At 40.4% G+C, this 19,734-nt stretch overlaps 1 protein-coding gene across 7 annotated transcripts in view; it reads right to left on the bottom strand.

Annotated features, from left to right (window-relative positions):
• The window catches only part of LOC109971339 (disabled homolog 2-interacting protein), a 133,157-nt gene extending 114,828 nt beyond the window's left edge, over positions 1 to 18,329 (bottom strand). For 3 of the 7 annotated variants that reach the window (XM_020619501.1, XM_020619505.1, XM_020619504.1), the window contains exons 1-3: positions 15,323 to 15,494; positions 13,682 to 13,806; positions 9,690 to 9,795 (exon numbers count right to left, since the gene is read on the bottom strand). In XM_020619501.1, coding sequence (XP_020475157.1) covers positions 9,690 to 9,795; positions 13,682 to 13,806; positions 15,323 to 15,368 — 277 coding nt within the window. In that variant the 5' untranslated portion in view covers positions 15,369 to 15,494. Of the gene's footprint in view, positions 1 to 5,252; positions 5,490 to 8,762; positions 8,823 to 9,689; positions 9,796 to 13,681; positions 13,807 to 15,322; positions 15,495 to 18,230 lie in introns of those variants that run through there. The other 4 variants (XM_020619503.1, XM_020619502.1, XM_020619511.1 and 1 more) reach the window with 4 other exon arrangements.
• Positions 18,330 to 19,734: the final 1,405 nt, after the last annotated feature.

The raw sequence follows: 19,734 nt of genomic DNA, 5'->3' as shown, positions 1-19,734 counted from the left end.
CCAAGACCTCGTCCTTATGAGCTTTCTGAGATATTGCTGACTTTACTTCAACATGATTCTTGGCGAAATCCTTGAAAGAGCAGATTCTAGGTCTTAAAAGAGTGCACAATGTAAACTGAATCTAAAACTGGAGGCTTGTCATAGAGCAGCACCTCGCTAAGGCAGTTTAGCTTGGTTTTTCCATTAATTGGTCACCTGTCTGTAATATTCACATATGAGAACATTAAACATGCATAAGATACGATGGAGAAAAATAGATTTAGCAGCAAACTTCAAGAACACTGATTAAGTGTAATTCAATTATGATGGCCTAAACAATGCAGACAGAACAGAAATCAAACATCTAAAGTTTTATGTTGTTGTTTTTCCCAAAGCTCTAATTTCAGGATCAAGTTACTACATTTTCCCACCAGTGTCGGTCCTGACATGAAGGCCCTGGTGGATCGTTACGTGTGTGTAACTGAGTAAAGAACATAAATGCTGAGGAGGAATAAACAAATCTGATTAAGATCGGTTTATCTTAAAATCTCCTAGGAAAACACTGTAGTGTGCTATTCATGTTCTTTATGACGCTACCAGTTTCCTTTCACATCTTCTTTGTTTTCCCTCATCACGCTCAGCCTCTCTGGCTCACAAACTCAGTGTAAGATCAGAGCATTCACATACAGAGACAAGAAATGCACATTCCCCAACATAAATTCTTTGTGAGAGTATAACAAGCGCATACTGTTTCTGTGTTTGACTCAGTTTCTGTCCCTTGCAGTCCGTTCATCTTAGACACATCACACATGTCAACAGCAAAAAATACCATAGACACACAAGTGCACTAGCACCCACAAATCAAACTACACTAGCAGGCTTAACAGCTACTGTCACAAGCACCACAGGTTCAGTCAACAACAAGGCTCGACATTAACGCTTGCCCAGGACAAGTGAACTTTATGTTAGAGCAAGTCGAACGGGTCACGCAGTTGCCTGATCAGCCAAGTGACAAATATATGATGGTCTGTTCAGAACAACTGTTGTTGTTAGCGTTTACTAGTCGCCCAGGATGCCTGGGTTGTGTTTGTTGACCAATCAAAGCCTGTGTTCCTGACTTGCCAATCAATAATAAATAAAATGGGGAAAAGAAAAACCACAGGGCAAAACACCAGCACCAGAGGGTTATAAAGTGAAACGACAAAGTCAGCTCCTTCAAAGTTGGTCCAAAATCTTTTAATAGGGCCTAAACTGGACAAATAAGTTTAGCTATCAGGCAAGTAACACATCTCAGCTACCTGCAACACTCACATCATCATCATCATCATCTATTGTGTCTATTACTCTGCACTGCTGTTCTCTGTCCTCTCTGATCCCTGCTCCTCTCCTCAGCAGTGCACTGCTGACTGACAACCTCCTGCTTTCTGACAAATGGGGCCAAATGGGAGCGTGCCACTGTTGCTGCTGGCACACGTCAGCTCTCCGAGGTTATTGCTTAGCTCTGCTCTTAGTGTTGTTATTTATATCCACCATCAGCAGACTACTTTTACTGTAAGTGTCTGATGAACTTTTCATGTGTCATCTTCAGTGTGGAACTCATAATTGTGGATCCTGTGGTTAGTGATCTGCTGTTTTCTTACTGTAGTGTACAGGTATGCAAAAACGCTGTTCTATAGTACAGCATAATAATATTTTGTAGAAATGCTTTTTTTGTTTGGAGACCCCCCCCCCCCAAAAAAAATACTTGACCACACTTTCAAAATAAAACTGCCAGATTGAAAAGCTGCACTTTTATTGTTACTTTTACTATTTATGTATAAACTATTTTGTAAATCCAAAATTGATTTGACCGGTGACTGTGTGAGAATAATGAAGTCACTAATGGCCTTTTTTGAATGTAGAAACCAGTAGGAGTCAAGCATTCAGGCCTTTCCTTTAATTTGTCACCCACCTGTAGCTCAGTGTTTTGTTTCTGTTTCTGAAGCACTGTAGGTAGCCTTTTTTTTTCAGTTAGTCAGTAACTATCAAAGCACGGTCTGCATCATTTTTCACATCACTGCCTGGTCAAACACAAAACATTACAGGCAAGGTCTGGTTGAACTGTTAGGATTGGAGATTAAAGTGTGGATTGATCCTGAAAGTTCCTGTCCTAGGATAGATTTTCATATTAAAAGATATGATATCTGAACTCAGTAATTTGAAAACTCTGTGGGTATGTAATATGGACATAGTCCCACCCCTAACAGTACCTGGGCTGCAGAAATGTCCTTTCACCGTAATGTGACCGGAGTGGCACCATTTGTTGTTAATAAAAGCCCTCATACCAGATACGCCTTAAATCTCCTTTCTTCCATCAGTCTATTGTCTGAAACCATCGGTTTTCCCTTGTTTGGTTGCACAAAGTATCACTATCAGAACTGGTATTGGCGAAACCAGCCTGGATTTTACTTGGTACCAGGTTGGAAGTGAAATAAGTGGTCTCACACATCCCTAAATAAAGTTTAGTTTGATATTACTGACATTTAAATGACAGTTATATGACAGAAAACTAACTCAAAAACCAAACAAGATAAAGAGACAAAGGGGAGAGAAAGACAGAGTGACTAAGTTGGTACTGAAGATTTGTTTAAAACCCTGACATTTTTCTCAGTAGTTCAGGACCAGTCGAATCCCTAACCTCAAAACTATGTTCCTGAAACGCAGAAATAGCCCTTTAAAGACATGGGGGCAGAATGACCTCACTTTTCCAAAATGGCTTTCCACTGAAGGTTTAAATGCAGATTTGTTTCTCAAAAGATGCATACATGGAAACGCACGCACACACAAACATGTTTACAGCTGTCAACAGGACAGACTAAACATCATTTTATCAGTCTCTAAAGCCTTCAGACAACATCCATCTGCCAAGGCTGCAACTTCAGTCTCTTCAGTACTAGAATGAACTTGACTTGACCATGAGGCCTGGTGCCAGACAGTGTTTTCTCTCTTAAAAATAGATTAAAACGTATAAACTACAGTCCGTTCTTAAATTTACACACCCTGTAGCACCCAGCTCCAAAATATGGCTAAATTTTAGCACATGACAGCACAAGCATGAAAAATACTTTTCATTAAAAGGTGAACATTCTTCAGGACAAAGCTCTGCAGCGCTTTCACCAATAAGACCCAAGTTTCATCTGGATAAAACAAGGACATTTCAGAAAACAGAAAATAAGTCCCTTGTTTTTCACAAAATAGCAAGAAGAGAAGAAACCTCAACTGGCTTAATCCACCCATCTAAAAGCTCGGTCTGACACAAGTACAAACACAATCACAATAAAATTGTCCCAGTGTTTTCCCCTCCAGAACATGAACAGGCATTCAACCTTTTTTAACTAGGACAAAAACATGCAGACCTATTTACATGTCAATGAAGGCCATGGATAAGGACTTTTTGTTCTTTTCACTCTCAAGCTTCCTCTCATCTCAGTGTGCTTGTATAAGATAGTGGTTATGCTCATATTAAGGCTTGGATTAAGCATGGCTGCTTGGAAATAGAAATACTTGTAGTGGGATTCTCAGTTTCCTGAGAAACCTGGGTACACACACACACACACACACACACACACACACACACACACTTCTAATTTCGCTTCTCTGGTAGGAATGTGACTCAGAATATTTTCTTAAGTGCAGTGGGTTATGATGTCCAGCATCAGCAATCATCTGCTTTCTAGCAATACAAACAGAAAATATATATATGCAACCATATCTGTATGCAGATAGCAGACTTACTTTATATGCAAATACACAAAGCAATATGAAATATACAAAAAAGGGCATGCATAAAGAAGTGCATTGTAAGGTACTTTGCGCCTAGATTTGCTTCAGACAACTGCAGTGATGCCTCTAGACATACTGTACATGAGTGTGAGTCATTTGAGAAAAAGTGAAAATTGATGCCTGCAAGTCTTAGGAAGCGTGAACTTTTCCTGAGGCTTGCAAGTCTGAGGTAAGAGTGTAATCAGATGATATCAGATTATTGCCCTTTCTACTCTCGCTTTTCTATTTATACTGAACCTTGAGAAGAGGACCGCTGAGGCTCTATGCACTGGCAGAGGGCAGCTGACTGGTTGAGAGGAGACAGTGAATATTACTGCACGACACTGACATTTTATTTTGGGAAACCTCACTGTGAAGGTGAGAAAAAGCTCCGTGTTCTCACTTATTTTGGTTAGACTGCTAACAGAAGTTCCATACCTCAGGTGGTGAATAAAAAAAGTTAGCTTCATCCTTTACAGTCTTCTTTCCTTGTTCTTTGTCTCTCCTTCTCTACCATGGCAGACAGCCCAGTACATACAGCAGCGTGGCTTAGACACTGGTGAAGAGAAACTACAGTCTATTGGAAATATGTTCTCTGTTGACTCATTTTGTTGACCACATTCTTCATCAGCAGCAGCACGGCACAATCTTTCCCATCGGCCATGAAGACAAAACATCGTCTTCTGTGGCCCACTTAATAATACACTTTTTATGCCTTTAACTATCTAGTTTAAGCTCCAACATTTGGAGTAGTGGTGAAAAAAAGAGGCAGCGGAAAGTGAGGGGGAAGAGAAAGAGTGAGCACTCTCACTGGCCTACAGTGCAGTCGAGATCCCCCCGGATTTATTTGTGTACATAACTCTTTTTCTTTCTGTCTTTCCACCCTTCTTCCCTCTCTCCCCCACTTTCATTCTTCCGTGCCGTTCTGTGTCTAACACAAACACCCACATGCTGCAACCACTACACAGCATACAGATATACAGAGTCACATAACCATCACATCATCTTGCTGCTTTTGAACTGAAATGCTGCACCCACGGCCCACACATATGCCACAGTTCATTATTGCATTCAAAATGCAAGATGAGTGTTTCCTTCTCCACAAAGCTCCACAAATCGCAGATTCACATAATTTTCTATGCAACTTTTAATATTCTTATCTACCGAGGCCAAGAACTTTAAACTCCTGTTAAAGTAATGATAAAAAAAAGTCAGGACAAAATGCCTCTTGGGCGTCTCACCCCTTAACCCCCTGCCCAACAGAACAGACTGAACTCCTATTCATTTGACCACAGAGGTCCTAATCAACAGCTTTAGAGCCAAAAGGAGAGCCTAGTCATAATAACATGCCAAGTGGAAAACCATGTGACCTAGCTCCACTATTCATTAACACGCTCTTCTACTTTTCCATAGTGTCACTGTCATCATTCCTCATCTTTTCCTCCCACCCTGGTGCTTCAAATCTCACTCACCATGCTGCGCCTCTGGATGGCTGCTGGTACCAGGGTCCATGTTAAATTCACAGTGTGATGAGTGCCCAGACCAGCACACCCATATCCTGAGGCAAAGTCAGCTCTTAACTACAACTACTGTTTTATCTCCTCTGCTGTGGCCGCCAATGCCGTCTCCTGTCCGCTGTTCTGTCCAGTCACAGCTGCTGGCTCTGGTCAGGCCTCCGCAGCCTGCCAGCTCAGCCAGGCTTCTACCGCTGTGATACAACTGTCTGACTGGAGCCCTCTCTGGAGCGTGGAGAGAGCAAGAGAGTGAGAGAGCACAGAATGGGAGGGAGGAAAGAGAGAGAGAGAGAGAGAGAGAGAGAGAGGAGCAGTTTCCATACTGTGGTGGAAGAGAGAGAGATGGGTAGAGGGAGGATGTGTAACAGTACTGGATGATTTCACAATGATCGATGTTAAACTCAGTATATTTTTTGTCATCATAAAAAGGGCTTAGAAACATCAAATTGTAAAGCATAAACATATCAGAAGCATTTAGGAACTTACACTGCATAGTACTGCAAACCTAGATGTCAACAGTGGGTGGCCTCAAAACCATGGCCAGGTTGCACTGGCTCTCATTTTCATTCTGCACCCAAAAACAAAATGCTATTTTTGCCGACCTGACAGTTTATGTGGTGAATAAACATTAGGTCTGCAAATAATGACTATTTTCGTTATTAGATGAATTGTGTCGTATTTGAGATGTCAAAAATCTTATTACAGTGTCTCAGAGCTCTTCAACCTGCTTGTTCAGTCTACAGTGATGTAAAATGAGAAATTCTGACATTTGAGAGGATGGAAATGGACAACAGTTAACTCAATATCAGATTAGTTGCTAGAAAATTTCTGGCCATTGACTAATTGACTGCTGTAGTCAACTAACTGCTTTAGGGAAGATTGGTTAACATGCATTATGCATTGCTTGTTATCTCTAGATACAAATGTAAAATGTATTGTACTGCCAACTCCCAAAAACTGTCAAAATAAATGAAAGTTTGGCAGCAAGGGCTGGATTGGTTACAGATCATAGTCCAACAACTTTGCCCTTCTGTGAATCCATTTCAAGTGCAGTAATTCTATAGCCTCAACAAGAAGCGTTACCACAGCATCTACAGCAGCTGCCACTGTTGGATTATTGGCTGACAGTGATCCTACATCATATCTACAACATCAAGTGTCAATTGATTATGTTGTGGATGTCTGTTGGATGTTCCGGACTTCTTCTCGGACCACTAAAGAAATAAATCAATCCTTGACGGTGTTTTGATCTAAATAAACTAAACTGAACTCAACTTGCACGCCATTAAAATGGATCCACCCTCCCTTTCAGCCATATCTTGTAGCCAAACGGAGCCCAGCCAACCGTTATCCTGAAAATATTTTATCTGAACTGTGCAGAGTTCTTCATCAAGTTATAGCACCTCGTATTTGATACATTTTGAGTTCATCTTTATTAAAAATGTAAGACAAGATACCGACAAGACAAACCAATCAATTATTTAGTTGTCTGCTGGCAAGACAGACCAGTGATCAGCTCAAAATAAACAAGTAGCTTTATGGCTAAAGACAGCTAATTATAAACTAAAGAGAGATGGAGTCAAGCGGGACATTAGCAGTGTTAAAATAATGGCAGGGAGGCAGCATTTGGGCTACAAGGCATGTAAAAATCATTAAAACCAGACTATGGTCACTTATGGAGCTCCATTTACAATGTTACAGCTTCAATGAAAATATTTATCAAAGTAAAAACTGTAAAATGGAGCAGCATCTTTAAAGAACCAAGAAATGAGAACCTTTCCGGTGCCGTATCCAAAAAGAACGTTCACCTCAGTACGACTGGGAGTGTAACAGCACTCTCCATCCCTAGTGCTAAAGCCTCCATGACTCCAAAATAACAGAGGTGGCAGCCGCTCACTATTCAGTCAGAGCATGAGACACGATGAGAGATCTCTGATTTGCTGCGGATATCTAATCAACAAAGTGTAGTTTTTATGTCACACAGTTCATTTAGAGCCTGTGTCACACAAGGACAAGAGCAGGTGGAGCTTACATTCATTTTTTCAGGAAAACAAACAGGGTGAGTGTTTGTAGTGTTGTGATGTAGAGTATTATCTGAAAACTACAGGTGCACACACACACACACACACACACAAGCACAAATGCAACTTTAAAGGTTAAACATTGTAGAGGGCACAATAACAGATAATACCATTTGGTTTTCAAAGACAATTTTATAATTTTGGGGGAATTTTAGCCTTTATTTGACATATCATTTGGCTATCAGGGCACCCAAAAACCACATTTAATAAAAATCCTTCTGTCAGTACAGCCTTTGTTTTGTTCCTGTGAAAAACACCTTAATTGTCTTTTAATGAATCAGGTACTAATGCTAACAATAATGCACATCCATCTGACTGTTCATAATGAATTTATCCTTGCTTTTCACTGCAGCTCCCTTGTATTGTTAAATCATAAGTGGTGGGACACAAAAACATTTCTGTACTGTAATCATTCAGTGTGTTCACTCAACGCTGCTTCTCACATATAAAGGCTCCTATAGTTATTTTTTTGTTGGCAGTGACCACTGAGGTCAAATCCAAAAGCAAATATCAGGCCAGGTGATAAAAATAAAATGTTCTGTCCCTTTTAAATACCTCAAACGGTGACAGAACAGCTATGTATGAAGTATGAAATTCTGTTTAAATGGCGAGCATAACAACTCCTATAGTAATATATGGATGTATTATAATGTATTCTAGCTATCATGTAGATTAGTTTACCTGGAGTCTGATCTATGAATCAGCAATGCAGAAATGATCTTACATAACAATCATGAATGTCAGTGGCAGATTTACAAAGGTACTCTGTAATTAGCGAACTAGCTGACAGACAACTGTTTATTCTTTTAGCCTCCATTTCTTCTCCGATAAACAAAATCAAACTATTGTAATCATACAGATCCAGTGTAACGATGCTGTATGCTCATCACCAACTCATCATTTGTGTCAGTGAATATACATTACAAAACAGGATTCACTTTTCTGTTCTTTTGGATGTTTTGTTTGTATGATTTAGTGCCGTATCTGAACACTAAAAGCCAAATGTGTTATGCAGACAACTCTGGGGAAAAGACATAAGGACATTTGTGCTTATCTGACTTTTTAGCCCTCATCATGTTATCAGTAAGAATGTGACCTCAGTAGCGAGATAACGGATATGAGGAAAAAGAGACAACTGTCCTAAATAAAGTGATAACACTGGTAACATTGAATTGAATGTCTCCTTCTAAGGGTCAAGGGCTGGTAAACCTACAGATGCCACTGTATCATTCACCACACAGACAGATGTGGAAATAACAGTTTACACAAACCTTTAACAGTGCATGAGCATACAGTGCCTGCAGAAGTTATGACTCTATTTAAAGCCAATGTATCACTAAATCCACTTTAGTAACAAACAATCAGAATCTTGGTTAAAAGTTCTTACCAGACTACGGTCTCAAGAGAGAGGAGCGCCATCACCTCAGGAAATCATTAAACTTCATAAAACCTAAACTCAACGCACTGCACTGCACTGTATGCGTGGTGTCCTCAAACAAATGTACTGACATCATGAAAATGCATTTCAATTACATAACCATTGCGCACACTGGCTCATACTGGGTTGCATGCCAGCCAACAACCCAGCAACAGTAACTGTGGGATACAAATCCTTAAAGGTCAAACCTCAGTGCCACCTACAGTCTCATTTCGACTGATTCTGTCTCTTCACCCCATTGGACACCCACAGTTTATACTGAGGTGCTCCATCTTGTCCAATTATTTTATAATACATGCATAACACTATCAAAAAAGCAACAGGGAAAGTGCCACGACACGTGCACTCTGAAAGAGAACAAAACCATATTCAGTATTTGTCTGAATGTGGTTAGGATATATGTAGGATTATAAGTGCAGAGAAAGACTGTGAAGAAGCAAGCTCTCCATCTAGTGGATACGAGGTAGAAAAAAGGAGGGTCAGCAATTTAAAAGGCTCTTTCAGGCATGTGAGTAATGTGCATGTGAGTAAGTGCTTCTCTTGAGTTACACTGCACATTTGACCTTTGTGTAGAACAGTATCTACATATGAGAGCCTGAGTCTGACTTACTGGTATTTACAGTGATCTTTAGCAGCACTGGACAGAGAACACTGTAGGAAAAAAGCCCAAACCAGAACCGAGCTGTAAGAAGCACAGACTTCTCTTCAGTCTCCACGATAATAAATGATATTGTTACATGTCCAAAACCATGTTAAACAAGTTTTCAGTATTCGACTTCATTCTAATTTGATTAAGTTGCACCTAGAAAGGCAATAAAATATGTGGAGTGGTGATACATCCTGATCGCTGCAGAGGCATGTCCTCAGGCTACTCACCGCTCTCCGTGGACAGCTGGCTGCAGAACTCTGGAAACTGTGTTTCCACTGGAACGCTGATGGTGCGTCGTAGAAGATGGCCCTTGCATGATGCAGAGCGCCTCCCCTGCAAAGACAAGGAAAGGGTTTGCTGAGGAAGAGAAAGAATGAGGAGACAGAGATACAGTGCAAGAAACTCAAGACTTATAAAAGGCACAGATACAAAGTTGGCCCATAGAGTAGACAGTGAACAGAAGAAGAATAGAAGCTAACAAAAAGAAAATGGTGGGTCTAAGAAATGTATGAAATGCACATCCAGTAGTCACCGAGGCTTCTTATCTATGTTGTTGAGGTTTTTCTTTTCACCATGTTAAATACTGTGTGTTGGGCCCATAGCACACAATAGCTGTAGCAGCCCTGATAAATGAGAAGTCATTGGATAAAACAGGCATTAGCAGCACATCAGTCTGTGTCAGCCCATATCTTCCTAGAATGTGCATACCAAATGTTTGGCTGCAGAAGATTAAACAGACAAAGGGAGAGGGAGGGCTGTGATGAGAAAGTGTTGAGCGAAAGAACAAGGCAAAGGGCCTGATATCCACCAAGAGGAGTGATAATGGCTTATCAAACATCCTCACACCTCTCAACTCAATGCAGCACCCTGTCTGTTCTGTTTTCTCCGTCTCTCTGTTCCCATGTCCGTCTGTTTATCATTCTGTCTTTCTCTGATCCGGTCTGCAAGTCGACGCTTTAGCTGTCTCCTGGAGCCTGGGTTTAAGGACAGCTCTCGCTGTCTCTGATGTAAAGACAGCGTCTGGTGGTTTGAGCCATAATGACCAAGCAAGATGAGCTGTAACTTGAGTGTCACTGCAACAATTTGTAGTGACTGGGAAATACAGTATACAGCACTGTTCAGTAAGGGCCCACCACCAGGCTTTGAGAAGGAAGTGCAGTACAATCTGGATTTATTATAATCATAAATCATTTTATAATCCAGCAATTTATCCACTCATCCAATTATTAGTCATCACTTTTTAATGGTGAGCATTACTTTCATTCAGATGCCTAAAATATTAATGGAGAGGAGGAAACATACCTAAAAATAATAAAGTCACAGAATACAAAAGTACAAACTATTTCACATCCACTCGGTGTCACTACATTCCTCCCTTCAGGCTCTCCTCTTGTGATTAGTGAGGCGTCCTATTGGCTGCACAAATGGCTAATGGCTTAATTGCCTCTGGCAAATAAAGCCACAAACATTTATTGAGTAAACAATGTGGTACAAATGGCAATATCAGCATCAGCTGCTCCTTGTAATACTGTGCTTCAATTATATGTTAAAGAGTAGAACAGAACCGTGAGAGCAGGGATGAGAAACATTCTGCAGAAGGAGAATCCAACAAAAAATAAATAAAGACACAAAAACAAAAAGGGATTTTAAAAAAGGGAGAAACAAAGGAATAAAGAAGTGACTGTTTGCTAAAACTCCTGGAGCAAAACCTGCTTCACAGCCAACGATCAATCAAAACTTATACATTGATTTTTCCCCCACACATTTTTTTTAACCTTTTGGTTTCCTCTAGTTTGCTTAGTGTGGCATAGAAAGGAGAATACAGGCCAGAGCTAAGCAAATAAAGGCTGAATAAGGAAAAAATATATTATTAGACACACAACCCTGAAATATCAGGGGCATATTTAATGGATTGTATCTAAATTAATGCTAAAATAAACCTAATCAATAATCCATTCCCTTCTTTCCTTGTAACTATGTTTGGTCCACCTCAGGATGCTACACAGCAGCACTGCTTTCCTTAAAAAAACGCCAGTTTTTAATGTGAATTCTGTGGGTAACTTAAGGTGAGGCCAAAATCAAGTGCTGTCAGCTTAAAAGCCAAAGATCATCTGTGGTGTAAAAAGCTCCACTCTGTAAAACTGCTGTACAATCAGAGTGATTTTGTAGTGAATCACATCAGTTGGTTTGGATTTAGGACTTCAGGTATTTGGACTAAAAGGCTTGTAAGAAATGTGCTGTGTCATTAGGTAGGCTGCAGCTCACACTGAGAACAGGAACAAATGGCTATTGGTTACAGGACGCTATTTTCTATCACTTCTGATTATTGATAATGCCACAGTCACAAACACAGATGAAAGTGTATAGTCAATAATGACACATGAGTCTGAGGGTTACTAATATAACTGAAAACCTAATAGTGCCATAACAACTTTATCAGTCCCTGAGGAGTGCATGTAAACGTTTGACCGTATGACTGCAGTTAATAATCTGACCCCTTCTACTGAGCTTATTGTGCTGTCTAAACCATGTCACCCTACCTTCATCTGGAGCGACTGTGTCATCGATCTGACCTGTCGTTTGCTGACATAACAGAAATCCAACAATGTTACAAATGACCTTTCAAAGTCTGGGTCTCTGCAGTAGATGGATGCATTTAAAGACTGTTGTGCTTTGTTGCTGTTAAACAAAAAGCCCTGTAGAGAAAAGGCCAGCCAATGGGTCGATTGAAATACTCTAATTCCTCCCTGCAATTATTGTTCTGTTTCAGCATACCTTAGTCATTGCAGACAAAGAAAAACTAGCAGGAGGGCTAGAGTCTTGTTACTTTACCGAGGCCTCAGAGAAGAGGACTTAAGTAATTCTCCAAAGCAGCTATCACTTAATTTATTGCCGACAGTTTTCGCATAGTGGCTTTAGCTGTATGTCATGTCATATTCTGGGATTTTTCACAAGTTTACTCATTACATCTAAAATACTGAATATTTAAAAACCACCAGGAGTCATCCTCAGACATTATTTCTGTACCATCGATGGGTGCACGCAGGCAGCAATGTTCAGTTACAGACAGATGCTAACTGTGAGAGTCAATGGCACTCACAGCAAAAGGATCAGGCAGAAGCAGCAGAAAGTTTTGGGCGTGGAGCCATCACCGAAATGAATGGGCTCAGGTTTAAGATGGCCAGATGCATACGAGACATTATGCAAGGGATGTCATGCACAAACACAAACCGAGAAGGTACAGTATAAGTCACCCCTCTGTACTAACAATGGAGTGAGGGAGATGTCAGTCAAGTGCATGGTAAGGTGTAGGTGAAATGACTGAATACAGTCCTGGAAGTGCCCGCCCAAAGCACTGTACAGCTGTTTATAGTACCAGGACAAAGCATCTTTTTAAGCACTGGTAATTTATCACAGTGATGAAAGATAAAAAAGCAAACAGTATTCATGCTATAATTCACTTACGAAAAAGTCGAGCCAGGCTCATCATCTTCTAAGTCTTCTTATTTCTGCTATCCAAATGTGTTAACAATTAGTTACTGAAGTTTTTATTTTACACAAATGAAGAGGTCTATATTGTGTTATTTATAACAGTCGACCATAGTTCACTGCTTTAAATGTTAATTTAATTATTTGGCTTTGGATTCTTGGTTATCTGGTTCATGTGGTTTCACAAACCATATGAAGATGTATATAAACATTGGAAAATACTGATATGAGCTATATTTCTCAAGACTAGTAATGAGTCAGTCTAGAGAAGACACACAACCAGACACATGTATAGGTGTTGGGTATGTGGGGGCTTTAAATATTAGCTCCCACAAAGCTGTTCAGTAAGGACAGGAAATAGCCGCCAACGGTGTAAGTTAGATTACCCTGCTGATAGCAAGACCTCGAATCTCACGAACGCCTGCATAATCCAGTGTGACACTAATCAAAACAACAGAGGCAAACAACCAGACTCTGCCCGCTCTGCATAATCTGGCTACTTGTGGTCACCGCTGTGATGAATTTAAATGCAAATCAATTTTCACACAAAACAGGATTCACACAGGAGCTTGTGTTTCTTTATAGGTGGTTTGTTTTGGTGTCATCATCAATAATTTAACAGTGCAGACAGTAAAATAAAGAGGAAAATGAAATTGACAAAGACAAAGAAAACCGAACATGAGCAAATGAGAAAGACAGTGGTGACAGAGGGATACGGCACGGCTCTCACCACCTCCTCCTCATTCAGAAGGAGCATCTGGGAGTCAGCGACCACACAGGGCTTTGGGTTCCACAGAGCTCGCTCCTCACAAGAGTGACCGCGTGACATCCAGTGTCTCGATGGGCACAGCACATCTAAAGAGGAGAGGAAACATGGTGACACAATGAGAAGACATCTTTGTGAAAAGAGAATTTTTCCAAAGACTTGTTTTGCTCAGTGAATGCCGTAACTTTTTTCTTAATTAGAAGTGCCAGGGGAAGGTAATGATTACTGCGCACTCGGCACTTTTTTCACTTCAATCACTCTGTGGCTGTCAGGTGAAAAAGGAATAAATATAAAACAACAGCATTAATTGGATTCTTGTGCGTCTCCAGTGATCAGATGACATAAATCTCAGAAAAGCAATATATGCATTTTCACACAGGAAATGCAATCCATCAATGCTCACGCAAGGGTAACAGTTACAGAAACACTGTGATTACATCAGTCAACACAGCAAAATCCAAGTTTTCATTACTAGGCTGTTTTGTTTAGCATCTCCTCACACTGTATACAGTAAGAAAATACATTTCTGATGGCTAAACTCAAGCATTTGAACATTCACGACAGCATTTCTGTGAAGATCTAGATCACCTGCTGGTCATCTCTAGTGGAGTATGTGGGTTAGTGTGTGCTGTTGTACGTAGGGATGCTGCTCTTTCTGCAAAGAGGACAGCCGATGCAGAGCAGCTTCTCTACATAAACCCATACTACAGCCATTACTGATAAACAGCCACTGAGAAAACACTGAAACATATGGTATACTTATCTAGTTACCCAGAATCTTATTTATTTTTTACACTTCATTCCAAAGGGGTTGTGCTTCTGGTAGCATCTTAGAAATGGGAGGTTTTCTTCTCTGTTCTCAGAAATGTAAAGTTGAGGTAAAGAATATAAAACTCGAGTCTGTTCAGTCATACCGTTTCACCAATGTTCAGTAAATTGAGATGCAGGCCTATATAACTCATCCAGTACAGTGCGCTGACACGTTTGCCATGTATTTTTTAATAATCTTATTTATAATACTGTGGAGACAAAGCTCCTGTACACTGGAACTTAAGTTTGGGTCTGTCACTACCCTATAAGTCAGGTCTCTTGGCTCATTTTCTCTTCATATCCCAAATAACCTAATCACATGTCATTAGAAACTAAATCATAAGTGCAACATTCATGCACAAACACGCAGAGAGCTGCAGCTACAGCATGTCCCTGATTAGCTCCTCCTGTGCACAAGAGCAGGCCAACCTCACAGCTTTCCATTTAGCAGAGCTTCTTTAGTAACAGATATTTAATCTTGGTGTTGATGAAATTACGCAATTCAGAATTAGTTCCACAAGCTTAATTATGAGAGAGCAGACAGACGAGACAGAGGCAAGAAAGGCTGAACAGACTGTCAGTCTTTCAACTACAGTATACATAGCCTCATTTAATTCAATAAAGCAACACAGCAGAAACAGTCTTTTACTCTCCTGGTGTAACTGTTGAATGTTCCTTCAGAGAAACATAAGTCGCCACTGTGCAGTGTCTGTAACATCACAGTTTCTCCAGAAAGATCATTAACGCTAATTGGCGGTGTTTCATAAACACACAGAGTTGTTTTGTAACACTTACTGCTGTTCTCGGGTGTTTCACAGTCCCCAACGACTCCTCCAACCATTTGGGTGAAAAATACCCCGTCGGCTACATGATAACAGATGTTTTTAACCCGTTTCTCAAGTTGCCATGCTGGTTTTGTTCTATCCCGGTATCCAGACCGGAAACTTGATGTGTCTACCTCAACTGATTGCGGTCCGCGGAAGATTGCGCAACCGGTTGGCCCAGTTTATTTACATTTAGTCCGAATCAAACCCTAGCCTAATCAATTCATCAGTCAATTAAAACAAATAAGTTAATTTAAATAAATAAATAATGATGATGCCACCACGCAATTGCGTTATTTTCATTTTATCCATGATCACAGAAATCATTTTCTTGAAATATTAGTTTCATGTAATACAAGCAATAGTACAACAAAATGTTTTAAACTTTCAGAGATAATAACTGAACAGGGAATAGTGACAGGAAGAGATACAGTAAAAAGTCAGAAATCCTGCCTGTCTACATGCCAATGCCTACAGCAGCATGCTCTGATGCAGGTTTGAGAGATTTAGAAACTCCATCTTGTTTTCTGCTCATGTGAAGCAACATTACCACAGCCACAGTGTAGGCCCACATGCACAGATAGTGACTGAAGTTCCTCTCCTATCTTTTGGGGAATTCTATGCAAGTAACTAAATGACATGAGCTTTTCTGGCACCTTCAGTTCTCTACTGCCACCGATCACAACTTAAGGTAACACAAGAGCAGACGCAGCCTCTGACAACCAGGCTCAAACAGTTGGCAGAATTAAATGTGCTCTAGGAGCACGAAGATACCACAGCGTGAACCCTGAAGATGTGTCAGTCAGTCAGTAGCACAGCAGAGCATGCTGGAAAAAGTTTGTCTCTGCTTTTGACACCCACAGCTTTAATATGAAGCTTGGATGGTTTTGTACCCTCTGGTCATCAATTAAAATTTCATCTGCAGTTGCAACCTTCAGTCAAGCAGGGAAGTGATCAAAGATTGGTCTTCTACATACAGTATGAATGTGCTCAAGCTCTTTCTGTTTGAATCACTGCTACTATACTTGTACACAGGTTGCACTAGAGACTCTGGTGCAGATACAACCCAGGCAACTGACTACAAAGGAAACATAGTATAATGACAGCAGACTATCATGTACCAGCCTTCATCATCCTTGTCTGCATTTGAACAGCATGGCATAAAAATTGTATGTGAAGACAAAGACTTTCAACTAGAGTGAGGTCAAAAAGATAGAATTAGGTTTAGGTTAGAGTAAGGGTTGTTGGCATTTAGTTGTGGTGTTTAAGATTAGGGTAAGGGGCTAGGAAATGCATTACATCTCTGGTCCCCACAAGGGAATCACTGAATTGTATGGTGGCAACCTGGTTTGAGGTCAAGTGGTTGTGGTTAAGGTTAGGATAGGTCTACAGGAAATGTAAAGTCAATGTAAAGTCCCCATAAGGAATGAAAACACAGCTGTGTGCATGTGGTCTGCAGTATATTCAGGAAATGCTTGTTTCCAGTTCTTTTCAGTGCTGTTTGGCTCTCTGATTAAGAGTCTTGCACATTCAGAATGTCGTGGAAACCGTGCCAAGGAAATCAGAAAAAATGTACTGTCATCAGAAAGGAAACCAGAGCAGCATGCAGCAGAAATGCATAACTAAAAGGTCGAGAGTGCATGTTCTGTACCTTTTTGTGTTACATTAAATAAGTCATTTTTACACTGTTCTCTCCTTTAACTTCCTGTGAACCTTCATATTTCTCTTTCACACTCACACACATTATGTAATCTTGCTTGCCACCTGCTATGTCACTACTGTAGGCCAATACTACACACTTCAGGGAAAATTATGCCTTTCTTGTTTATTCTGAGATACTGAAACAGCCATTTGTCTAACATGACCATAAAGTAAATGGATAATGTGAATCAACCTCAGTTCAAGGTTATGCTGATAAACTGGGAGCTTGGTTGAAGCTGGTGAAGGGTGACAAGTGTCTGAAAAGGAGTGATGTTTAAATGTCACTATCATAAACCCTGTGGCATGAGAACCTGATTATAATAAAGGTGTATTTGAATGAGGCCAAAATCCAATTCATCATTTTAGTTGTTAATCTTCAGGGTCAATACAAAGTCTCATTATTTGTTGCTCCCACACTTTGCCTTAACGTCTTTCTCCTGCATTTAAATGTTTTAATTCATAACCTGGATTTTATAACCTAACATCCAATTACTGTTAATCAAAAGAAACCAGAACTACAATGGATTTTACCTCCAGGTAAACACTGTACTGTCTCTAATCAAATGAATTACATAACTAATGATAGATGAGTGTCTATTTCCCAGGTCAGTACTCAGCACGATTGTCGTCACCACCAAGGACAAGTACAGTATCGACCACAGGCTAAACACAGCTCAGGTAAATACTCTCTTCCACTGTTACACCAAGCCCCTGCTGTGATATCTTATATGTTTTGAATTTCATATATGACCTACATTTCCACTCAAGACTAGCAAAATAAAGATATTCCAGCTAAAGTAGCACAAGCCTTGTCATCTGGGTCAGAGACCATATGTAGTTCCCCAGCTGTGTTTTGGATGTGAGGCGGTCATAGTAGCAGGAACTACTCCAACTTAATGTACTCCTTCCAGCACTGCCATATGGAAAAAGGTACACCTCCTGTTTTTCTACAGTATCAGTCATTATGGTTATCACCTCTTATAGCATGTGCTCGAGGGCATCCATAAGAGAAAAATTACTACAGGAAAATAGGCAGATGGCTACAAGAGAAAGAGAATGGGAGAGACACCAGTGGAACTAGAGAAAATAAAAATGTGTCATTTAACAGTGAAACAAAATGGACAATGATGCAGAAAAAGGGAAGGATAACAGAGACATACATCTCATATTGCATTTACCTGATAGGGCACCAGAAGACATGCCTTCTTGCTGCTGCATCTTGAATGCTGGCTCCAGGGTGAGCTATGTGCATGTGTATCCACAAGCTACAGAGAGTGAGCGAGCCAGCATGCCTCACTGTGTGTTTTGATGATGGAGTCCACGTAGCAACTCAGGGAGCGAGCGAGCCAGTGAGTGAGCAACAGAGTGAGGAAGAAGGTACTAGAGAGGGAATGAGCTTGTCTCAAATCTCATTCTCAGTTTCTCTCATTGTCATTGTCTGTGAGTATGTCTTACACAAAGCACGTGTACTGCAGATAGACAGGGCGATGGGAGGAGCATGAGGAGGGAGGGATTCATAGAGGTTTAAGAAAAGGATGTGCTTAAGAGTGGAAGAAAGCAGTCACCTTTTGGAGTAGCCTTACTCACCCAGGCACAGAGCAATCACTCTTCCATCCCACTAATGTAACCGTACAACACTAAACCAAGCTTACATGCACAATCACATCAGTTTGGCTGTGTGTGAGAGATCTTGCCTTTAAATGTGCAGACTAAATGGCAAAATATCACCATGTTTACATAAGAGACATGGAATTCATACACACCATTGGAGCTTGGACAGCTCACTACAAGTTTCAAAAAAGTGCAACAAGTGCAAAATATTTTATTTTAGTATCTGAAAAAATGATGTGTTTGATTAATAAACACAGCATGTGGGCTTTCGTTCTACTGAAACACCACCCTCTTGTGAATATTTCATCAAATTGCAGGATACAATTTCATTTTTTTCGCAATAAGGAAGTTAATTTCTATTTCACACAAGGTCATTTTCTCTAGTCAGCCATAAATACTCACATAAGTACCTGTACATATGCATGGCATACTCAAACATGGCATGTACAAACACACTGCGTGTATACATCAGTGCGGTCTCAGGTGTATGAATGGATACATATGCAATGAAGCACAAGATGCCACACGGTGCCACCAGTGCGGCCTGATGGGGAGGCTTACTTTGGCTCCACAGACTCAACACCCAGCTAACCCATGTCTGTAGTTTCTTTGTTGGGGGCTCACACTGAAAACTCTTTATTCAGACTGAGGCTTGGTTTGTATTTTTGTAAGCACACATGGCTGACAAGTCCTTTATAACCACCAATATATTACATCTAGCAGATGTGCTGTATTTTGAAGCTCTTTAGCAGGATACTTACAGGAACATTCTAATGTTCGGGTTAGGAAGCTTATGCACAGCGGTCATGTGCAATATCCAATTCATATTTGTAAAAATCTGACCTCAGGTGATTTCAAGATGCGTACTGTAAGTGTATTTGAAAGCTCATTAGGGAATAAGCTTGTTTTTGGAATTTAATTTAGCTCTAATCAGGCAATACGACTGCTGTGGACATCAAGGTTGCGATATCCAAGGGAGGCCTGCACTGATCAGCAGCAGTACAGAACAAACAATGAAAACATTTTGTAATTAGTCATTAGCAATACACATGAGAGACGGAGGAGGTGAAT

The sequence above is a fragment of the Monopterus albus genome, unplaced genomic scaffold (genome assembly GCF_001952655.1).
Source record: "Monopterus albus unplaced genomic scaffold, M_albus_1.0 scaffold221.1, whole genome shotgun sequence".
In the NCBI taxonomy this organism is placed as follows: domain Eukaryota; kingdom Metazoa; phylum Chordata; class Actinopteri; order Synbranchiformes; family Synbranchidae; genus Monopterus; species Monopterus albus.
The sequence above is the reverse complement of the archived record's forward strand: the minus strand, read 5'-3'. Positions and strand labels throughout refer to the sequence as shown.